Source organism: Dermacentor silvarum, chromosome 9 (assembly GCF_013339745.2).
Source record: "Dermacentor silvarum isolate Dsil-2018 chromosome 9, BIME_Dsil_1.4, whole genome shotgun sequence".
Taxonomy (NCBI): Eukaryota; Metazoa; Arthropoda; class Arachnida; order Ixodida; family Ixodidae; genus Dermacentor; species Dermacentor silvarum.
Genome location: NC_051162.1, coordinates 106610068 through 106620372, shown reverse-complemented (window position 1 = coordinate 106620372; position 10305 = coordinate 106610068). Strand labels below are relative to the sequence as shown.

At 47.5% G+C, this 10305-nt stretch overlaps 1 protein-coding gene across 1 annotated transcript; it reads right to left on the bottom strand.

The window, feature by feature from the left end:
• Positions 1-375: 375 nt before the first annotated feature.
• On the bottom strand, positions 376-10175 carry LOC119464071 (uncharacterized). The gene is made up of 3 exons (XM_037724891.2): positions 10017-10175; positions 3692-4019; positions 376-2483 (listed from the first exon to the last, which is right to left on the bottom strand). The coding sequence occupies exons 1-3, from the start codon at positions 10084-10086 to the stop codon at positions 953-955; spliced, it is 1929 nt and encodes a 642-aa protein (XP_037580819.1). The 5' UTR covers positions 10087-10175; the 3' UTR covers positions 376-952.
• Positions 10176-10305: the final 130 nt, after the last annotated feature.

Sequence of the window (10305 nt, the reverse complement as noted above, 5' to 3'; positions counted from 1 at the left end):
AACACTTATGTCTCCCCAGGGGTCTGCCCGTTCTTGACCAATCCTTCACAATGGATATGGCCAACTCTAACACAAGAAGTCAATAAATCACTAAACATTGCTTCATGTATGTCGTACTTTTATGTACATGCACCTGCCATCTCATTCTTCCGTCGACGAACAGCACACCTTGCCTTCGTTCTTCTGACATTACTGCATATCAATGTCGCATTGTGCATTCTCCTGATTCGGAGTTGGCATTTCGACATAATTTGTGAAATATGCAGTGCATAAAAATTGCATGACCATGAAGTAGGGACCGTTATTTACGATAAACATACACGTTTCTTGAAATTAAAGTTTGAATAAGACGAAAGGAACTTGTACACACCACCGTTAATTGTGAAAAGTTTAATTTCTCCTTTAAAACTTAGCTTGACATAGAATTGAACATCTGCTTTCGACATTCATATTTCTTAAGCTCCATACACTCTTGCAGGTTGTTACTCTTACGCGTGATACTTGGCAATGGCTGTTAATTTTGTTACAAGTAATGTACGGTATAGAGTTTTGCACATTTTATAGGCTTTGTACATTTTCTGCGTTGCATGTTATCAAGCTGTACCATCCAGTGACACCATGTCAGAAAGTGCACCATCGATAAAATCTATAACTACCCCAAACATTTACTTGGGGAAGCGGGGAGAGTGTGTGCCAAGGAGGCGTTCTGTAGCCGGCCCAGCCATGTCCGGCTGCAGCAGATAATGGTGCGCCCCAAGGATAATGCATAAAGCCAATCCAGCCATACCTTGAGGTAGGTCGTAAGGGTGTATTCCAAGGGTAAATCCTGTAAGCCGGCCAGCCGTATCCTACGCGACCACGCATAGGCACACCCCATCGGTAAAACATGAAACCAGTACCATCATACGAAGTGGCTGCCCGTAGAGCTCTACTCCACATGGAAAGTCCCAAACTATCCCCACCATATCCACCTTGTGCCATGGAACGGGGCACCCCAGGGGTAAAGCATATAACTGGTCCCATTATATCCCGCTGGCGTACTTGAAGATAAGGCCCATGGTAACAACCTGCTATCACTCCAACGGTATGTTTCCGGACACTGTAAGTATGCAGGCCATAGATAATATCTTCTACGGGGCACACCAAATAGATTGTTAGTATGTAAGGGCAGGTACCAAGGAGAAAACCTTAAACCAAGTGCGAGCCATAAGTCAATGTCAAAATCAGACCCATTACCTGTTTTAGTAGGTAAGGTCGTATTTACCGACTGTACATGGGCAGCGAATGTACCATTTTGTACCGCTCGGTAGGGGGGTCTAGCCTCTTGTAAGGTCCCTGTGATATGTGGAATAGGTATTATGGCACCAGGGTATTGTGTACGTTCTGTACTTCGTCCCTTACTGACTCTTCCAGGCACAATTGTGGCATGTGAGCGTTGAATTTGCAAACGTGCGTCTACACCATACCCAACAGGACGAGCGGTAAAACGGGGGGTCGTAACCTGTGATGTTGACCTGATCACGGTCAAGAGATGCCCCTCTGCGCGAGATGAGGGCTTGACTTCCGTCGCAGTTCTTGCCCCGCTTCCCCCAAGTAGTAAGCTACTAGGTAAGCGCGTGGCTGCTGTACGTACAGTTTCACGAGCACCGGCAGCCGTAGCAACTGACCGCGAGTTTTCAGAACTAGTTCTTGTAGTTTTCCAGAAGTGCTCTGTGACGTGAGGCAGAAGTTCACGTACCGTGCCGGCTCTGGCCCCACCACGGCGAGTTATTGAGATAGCAGCCGAGTGTGCACCTTCGATGGGTAGGCCGAGAGCCCTGGGTAGAGCCGCAGTATTAGTTGAGAGTGTAACCTCTTTGTTTACTGTGGTAGCGACTGACAGGTGACCTCCACTGTGAAGCGAATGTGTATTCTGTGCGGCTGTTGGGACAATATTCGCGCCTGATACCGCGTTAGGAGATGACTGCAAACTTACAGTGTGTACAATGACATGTGTGTTAACATTGCCTCCGGGAACATTAATAATTCTTCTTTCTGATGTCATTTTGGTACCGTTCGAGAAATGCGTCCTGGTGATAGTTGAATGACTCGTTTCTGTATGAGATCGAGCAGCAACGCCACCAGGTGTTCCGTTAGCCTGTAAGCGCACGCTACGATCGCGTAACGTAACGCTTACCGGTTGGTGCGCGACGCCTGGTGAGACACTACGCGCGATGCCTTTACGCGTGAACATCGACGTCTGGCGAGTGTACCAGGAACACATTTCCTGAAGCACGCACATCTTCACGCCGCGGCGTTCAAATTCCGCAAAGCCCTTATTACAGACGCAGGCGCCCACATTGCAGTCGGTGACGCACTTGCTGGGAGGACTTTTGCCACACTTGGGCGAACAGTTGGACACGCATTGCACGTACGTCGAGTGAGCTGGGCATATGGGAGGGCATTTCCTGTGTCGGATGCACATGTGCCAGTTGTTAGGGTGCCTGTGTGAACAAGAAAGAAATGAATTATTCAAACGACGAAGAAGTGTAGTGTGATTTGACGATGCGGACAGTAGTACAGGTAATCAGACAAAACAATATGCTATCAACTTTGCAAATGATAGGCTGGTTACTTGTGTCGTCTGATACGCCGACCCGTGGAAAAGAAATGATATGGTGCTGACAAGCGCGCCAAAGCGGAAAGTAACATTCTCGCTCAACGCTAGGAGCAAGACATTCCCAAGGTTAGCATGCAGCTCAGATTGTTACAACATTGCCTCTGCCTCGGCTGCGCCATCTATGCTGTAGGGCAGGAGTGGTATCACTTCGGTTACTTATTGTGATTTTTATTGGAGAACACAAAACCCACGGAAACCGCACAAATCTACATCCAAACACTTCTTCAGAGCCAGTTTTTAGTGCAGCTGAGCGTTGTTAAAAATTGAAACAAACCCGCGGTTATTTCAGTGACCTGTCAATAAACTAGAGAGTGTAGTCAGTTTCTTGTAACTTTTGTTCTGAGAGTGGCCATCACCAGTGCAGGAGTGTTAACTTCATTTGTCTATGTTTTGTAGCATACTTAAATCTCATGTTTGCCGAAGTACACATGAGCACAAAACTGCCGCATGCATGATTATTCTGGTATTTCTTCTTAAAATTTAAGACACCCTCCGTGTTAATCTTTAGTCGGCTCCTCTATACGGGTAAAACTGAATGAAGTGAAATTGTAGTAGTTTTTTTTGCATGTATATATACATCACAAGATGTTGAAGACTTTCTTGCAATATGTTCTCCATGGGTGGTGTACTGAGAACATTTCTCTATATTTTGTACTCGCTGAACAATTAAAGCTGAAGAATGTGGTGTGCACTTTACGTTGCGGTTGGACCTATAAAATCACAAAAAGGTAACAAATATGCAAGAACAATGTGCAATTCCTTCCTTAGCGCTCCCCGTAAACAGCCATTCATCACACATTTTATTGCACACTATCCCAAGCCGCAAGTTATGTTGGATTGGGCAGGCTTAGGTAGTCATGGGATTGTTATTGTCCATGCTGCATATTCGCTCATACCCATTCGTTCATTGCACAGTCCATGCCTCGCAAGGGTACCTGTCACACTACGCGCTTGAGCTATGCTCGTTTTTAATGCCGTCTGCTCGCGGAATGCGCGCCTAGGGTCGAGAGTGGAAACGGCAATTTCACTCACACCACCCAGCCGGGAGGGCAGTCGCATCCCGCGTAGCACGGCTTCTGGCACGATGTCTCCAGTGGTTTGTTGCATGTGGCAGGGCACGCGGATGCGCACGTGTGATAGTCTCTCTGCCATTGGAACTTGCAAGGAATGCACTTTATGCGCGGTATGCATTCACCCCACGAGTTGCGAACGTAGCCCCGCTTGCAAAGGCAAGTGCGGAGCTGCATGAGCTCCCAGGCGGGCGTGAATAAAGGCCGGCAGTACCAGTCCCGCTGAGGCTTTCCGACCACAGGGTCTTCCAAGGGACCGCATACTGGAGACGAGCCACAACCTCCGGGTTCTGCGAAGCGTGTGAAAAACGTTTTCGAAATGTCGAGGCAGACAAGGCGCAAATTAAAATTGAAGGCAATAATGACGTCGATTCATTGATTGTACACATATCACACTTGGATTTTTGCATTTAGTTTCATTTTACTTAGTACCTTCTAGGCCCGAAGGCAATTCAGGGGAAGGGAGTGGTAGAATCCACAAGTACAGTCACAAGAGAAAATACTTCGTAATAGAATATTAGCTAATAATTTAGAAAACGAACAATGTGGCGCATAGAAGTGATTGATCTTGCAAGACGATTCCAGGCCTTTGACTCTGGGCAAAGAGTGAGTGCCGGCAAGCTTTTATGCTTCAGGTATTGTTACCGACCTCACTACTGTCGCCATAATTACAGAATTTTTGGTGCAACAGCTCCCAGCTAAAAACTGGGTTCGGGATGTCCACCCGCTCATTCTTTGGTTTAGACTGTCCCCAGGACAAGTCTTAATCATGAGCTTTACCCTGCCCGTATGTCGACAAAAAATTTAAGAGCTTGCTGCCGGCACCAGGATTCCAACTAACGCCCCCTGCGGGTTTTTATAGTTGGGAGCCAGGTGCTCCAGCTATTGAGCGGGCGCTTGGCTCGGTAGGCTACAATTTGAGCTGCGCTTTCTGTTCCACGTAGGGCTTCGATAGTTTCGGTGTCTGTGTATACAGGGTGTTCCAGCGAACACTTTCGAAAATTCTTAAAGGCTTCCTGTGGTAGAAAGCACAATTCTAGTTCATGAGCTGGTCTACTCGAAGAGGCGCACATTACTTGCACAAGAAATTGAAATGCATAATCAAATAATTAACAAAAATTCACTAATTAAATTTTTACCTAATTACCTGATGGTCCATATTACAATTTACAAATTGTAGTAGTGGAGTTCGCAAGGCGGATCCACTTGGAACGAATTCTCGGGATGAAGCTAAACATTTCGACAGAATTACCTGTCTGGTTGGGAAAATTGATTGAGACTTAGAGATTGACTCCAACCAAATAAGGAAACAAGGAAAGAAGGAGCCGAATTGGTTCCGAAACGTCGGGCTAGTAAATTTCCTTATTTGGTTGGAGTCAATCTCTAAGTCTTCATTCTCGGGATGACACCAGTTTCTAGATATTAATTCCCGAACTTTGCGGAGAAATGCATTGGCCTTCCAGTTAGTTTCTTAACAAAACGTCCCTTTATGCATTGAAGCACAAAATTAACTGGAACGCCAATGTATTTCTCCGCAAAGTTCGGGAATTAATATCTAGAAACTGGTGTCATCCCGAGAATTCGTTCCAAGTGGATCCGCCTTGTGAACTCCACAGATACAATTTGTAAATTGCAATATGGGCCATCAGGTAATAAGGTAAACATTTATTTATTGAATTTTTGTTAATTATTCGACTAAGCATTTCAATTTCTTGTGCAAGTAATGTCCGCCTCTTCGAGTAGACCAGCTCATTAACTAGAATTGGGCTATCTGCCACAGGCAACCTTAAATAAATTTTGAAAGTGTTCGCTAAAACCTCTTGTATATTTCTGAACCCACAGCAAATGATATGGTAGGGGGCAAAACTAACGTCATTTTGCATCGCAAAATAGTAGTTTTGAGATAATATTTCTATGGCCCGAGGGAGCCTGTGGTTTCTCAATAAATAAGTTGAGAGTAGACAGAATTTCCGAAGCCTGATAAATTTTAGGGTGATAGATCCACTACTCTAGGTACAAACCCAGAAAATATCTTGTTACGTAAATCTGACCTTAAAGCTCAGCCGAGGTAAAACTGGGACTTATCCTGCCATTACCGGTGGCTGCTGCGTACGCTGCGTGGGCGCCTATATCTTGAAAGCTATCTGCGATGTGTGCAAAGTGCGCAGAGTGTTGGTAGCTTCGTATGCACTGTGCTTTCGACGCTTAGTTCGCGTTGAAGCGAGGCGCAGCATGAAGGTTTCGCTCACTACTGCTACGGCCACGCTGAGCAGCGTCTGTGTTTTTTCTTATGGTGAAACTGTAGATGAGCACACAGCCGATATCAGCATCTGTGCCCTTTCCCAGCGCAAGCAAAACCGTGCTATCGCTCGACAAGCTTTAATTAACCGCGTTCAAGCACGGCAAAGTTTTTTTGTCATAGTCTTTTACGCGCCAGCGTTAGCGGCTAGTCAGTGAAATCGGCGTTGGGTAGTGTGAAGCCCCGAAGGAGGCGGAGGAGGAAGGCGCTTGGAGGTGGAGAAGACAAGTGTGGGCTGGGTAAACTACGAAGGAGCACGCTCAGAGCGCTAAAGATCAAGGGGCTTTACAGCGCGCGGCTAAGCAACGCCACCTAGAGGAAATTTTAGGCGGTGTTCAGCGAAGCGTCGAAGGAAAAAAGAGGCGAACCTTCGCGGAGGACCAGCGTAGGTTGGAGGCCCGCTGGGTTGACCTCCTCTGGCCGTTGTACGGCTGCTGTGCGCGGAATGGACGTACTGGGTTCGTTTCGGTATCGCGTCATATGCTGTGTGTGTGAATGAAAACGCGTCGGTGAGCCAACGTTGGCGGCTGAATCTCGTGCCCACAAGGGCGGAAAGCGTGAAGGAAGCGCGCCGTTTTCCCACCGGCAGGGGTGTGTTTTACTCCGGTGGCTGCTGCTTACGGCACGGCCGCGCAAGCCCTATCGTGAAAGCTATCTCCGATGCAGACAGTCGAGGCGTAGGGACGCACCGAGGGCCGATGGCTTCATGTGTGCTATAGCACCCACACGCTTGCGCGTCATCCGCGTTCACGAAGTGAAACGTCACTGCAACTTTTTTTTTGTTTCTTTAAAAACCAAACTACCAATGCTCTGCCCGGCGTATGTAAATTATGCAGGCCATCACCACCTTGTAGTCCGCACACGTGACCACTTCGTGCAGAAGCGGTCACCTGTGCAGGGCGAACTTGGTGGAGTGGCATATCTTTTGGTGGACCTTAGACCTCGTTATGCTGCGACTAATTCGGTGGCAAGTTCTAACAGCGAATCTGTTCTAGCTAACCGTAAAAAGTGGCGCCTGCTGTCGCAAAACGTCGCCGAGCTATGACGTCACTGCGTTGCCGAGCAACCACCTCGCGGAGCGGCGTGTGCCTCACCTCCTCTCCGTGCCCTGCACATGCTGCCTTGGTATGGGTCGTTAAGGAGAGGGAAGGAGAGCATGCGCGCGGCGCCGGCAATGCTCGGGAGAGTGAAAGAGAAAATGAGAGCGAGATAGAGACAGAAACAAATTGTAGCAGCACCAACGAGGCAATGCGCAGAGCTGCTGCCGACGCCGCCCGCGTTGCCTAGCCGCGCATGCGCCGAAGCAGTAGCGATGACGTCACCTCGCGTTGCCTATAGTAACCGCCGGCGCAGGTGCGCGCTTGCTTCGCCCGACACAGGCACGGCTGCTGCCTGTCTGCCTGCCTGCGTTTGTGGCATGCCAGGAACGCTGTCGCTTGCAGGCGCCGACGCGTCCAGCGCTAGTCACGCGAAATGTTGCGAAAGGCAAGGTACCTCCAAAAATGATCGCTCGGGAATACCTCCACTAGATGCGTAGCTAAGTTAAACCAAGTTAAGAGCTAGCAGCAACCAAGTTAATACCTAGCAGTAGCAGCCAGTAAGACTTAAAAGCATTGACACTTTCGCTGTGCCTAAACTTTGCACAACCGAGTGCACACTTGCCCGCTTTTTTTCCGCGCTATACAAGGAGAAGCTTGGGTGTTGCAATTGCTGGAATCATCGCAAGGCTAGGTTCCTCCTTAGCTTGTAGCAACCTCCGCCTCCAGCACTTCACTAATAGCAACAGTTGAGTGGTGGCTGGAAAGCTTCTCAACGGGTGTCACAAAGAGAAACAAGGAGTGTCGCAACGAAGAAACCAAGTGCGTATGTCTCCTTGCTATAGCATGTTAACAATGCAACAAGTCAACGCGGCCTTACCACGAAAGCGCATAATACCCTTATTATGAGAAGCATTCATTCAGTCATACTGGGCATTTTGCCGTAGGTAGGAAGATCGGCTCGCGTCTCGCCTTTAATTGTTTAGCGCCTGTTAAAAAAAAGCCGGCAGATCCCACGCCCTGTGGGAATTGATGTTATGGGAAGCAGTGTGCTTCCCATAACGACCTAGTTAATGAAAAGACCATGAGAGCACCAAGACGAAGGCGGCTATTTCATTACCTACATGACACACATGTTGATATCCATGTCATGGCCTATCATTTATGTTTGTCATACACTGTTATCATACTATGCCAATTTTGGTACATACCAAGTTAACGAAACGACCATGAGAGCATCAAGACGAACGCGGCTATTTCATGACCTGCATGACACACATGTCATGATATTCATGTCATGGCCTATCATTTATTTTCGTCGTCCACTCTTGTCATACTATGCCAATTTTGGTACATACTAAGCTAAAGAAACGACCATGAGAGCACCAAGACGTAGGTGACTAGATAGATAGATACTGTCAAAGTGGCAAATGTTCGCCAAGAAATGCTTCGCATTAAAATGATCGCATCAGTAATGAACTGATTAAATCTGGGTTCGTCAGCACAAAAACTCCGCAGAACCCTTCTCACAATGACAGCCCACATTATAGTGATTAGCACTCATGCAATGTAGCGAGAGACCGTATTGCTAAAGGCCCCCCTTTTTGTACAATCTGCGTAGCTATTCGCTGATTTTCACTGCTTCGGCTATGTGCTACGTACACTGCCTTCGATATCAGCCCGCGTTGCTAGGGCATGCACTCGCCATCGTTTGCCATGTCCCTGGCGGCATGACGACGACTGTATGACGACGACGGAATGACGTCGATGGAACGTCAATGACGGCGCGACCGCTGTGAGATGACGATCCGAAATGACCACAATCGTATAACGATGACAGCTTGACAACGATGCCATCATAGGCGCAGTACCAGAGCTCTAAAGTAAATCTTGACCTTAACACTGACCTTCATAAGCGCCCCGTCGCATAGCAACACGATGCTTATTAAAGCGACATTGCCCAGGTCGTAAAGAAACAGGTATCCTTTCTTCGCCGGTGCACAATAAGTGAGTAATAATAGTACTGCCGTCATACTAACGGCGTCGCCTTGCTGTTGCCGTAACACAAGCGCTCTCAGCGCACAGACAATCGCTCGCCTACAGCAAACAAGTTGGTCCATCGAGTAAAACTTTGCAGATGAAGCATGCTCTCCCAATTCCAAAAAAGTATGGCTAATAAAGAAAATATATCATAGAAAAAAGCGCCGATGTTGTTACGACAACAGTCCCATAGATGAGCGCAGGCTGCTAGCAAGTTGAACTTTCTACGCTTTGCTTGGACTATGCATTAAAGGCACATGCAACGGAATCTAGGACCGCTAAACAGCCTAGTTTAAGATGGCGTAAATATAGAGAAGCCTCCATGCAATATTTATTGTTGGAAATACTAGTGTCAGCGTCATGAACAGCATTGAAAACATACCCATTTCTTGGACCCAAAACTGCAGCTTTATTTCCAGCCTAAGAACGGCAAATTGGCGTTATTCCGTGTGGGCATTGCCTAGGAAGTGCACTTGCTTTGTCATAATGGTGATGGTAACGATGAAAATGGACGGCACTGCTCTTTTTTTTTTCATCAGAGATAACGTATAAGCTGTTTTTATTAAGTGCTCGATCGCCTCGCCAGTCAGCGACGAATTTGAAACCACCTAGGCAGCTCAGTGGCTATGGTGTTGCCCTGTTGAGCACGAGCCAGCGGATTCGACCCTGGCTACGGCGGCCGCTTTCACGAAGGGGGAGGGGGGGGGATGTAAGAAGGCTCATGTACCATGCGTTGGGGGTACTATTTATCAGAAGTCGCACTCTACGGCGTACCTCCTGACGAGCTTATGGTTATCCTGAGTTCAGCCACAGAATGTATTTAGGTTGTTTGCGTTCGGGCTGAGATAGTGAATTTGAAGCTACGGCTAAAGATAAAGGTTCAGAATGATGCTGTATAAAATGTTACTCACTAGTACACTGAGGCTCTCCGCTTACCACCACGACGCAGATGGCGGCAAGAGCGATGGTGGTGCAGTGCATTCCACTTCACGGCGATGCAGTGAGACAAAGTAAGAGTTGGCATATTGCTCCAAATCGCACAAAACGCTCCCGTCGTCATCATTGTCTGCTAGAATTGAGGCTCATGCTACCCATTGTTTTAACGTGACAGTGTCATTCCTATTCTCCAAATCCATTGAAACTTCTCGTTCGCACATAATTAAACAAGAAAAAAAAAGAGATGTCAACCAGAGCGTATCT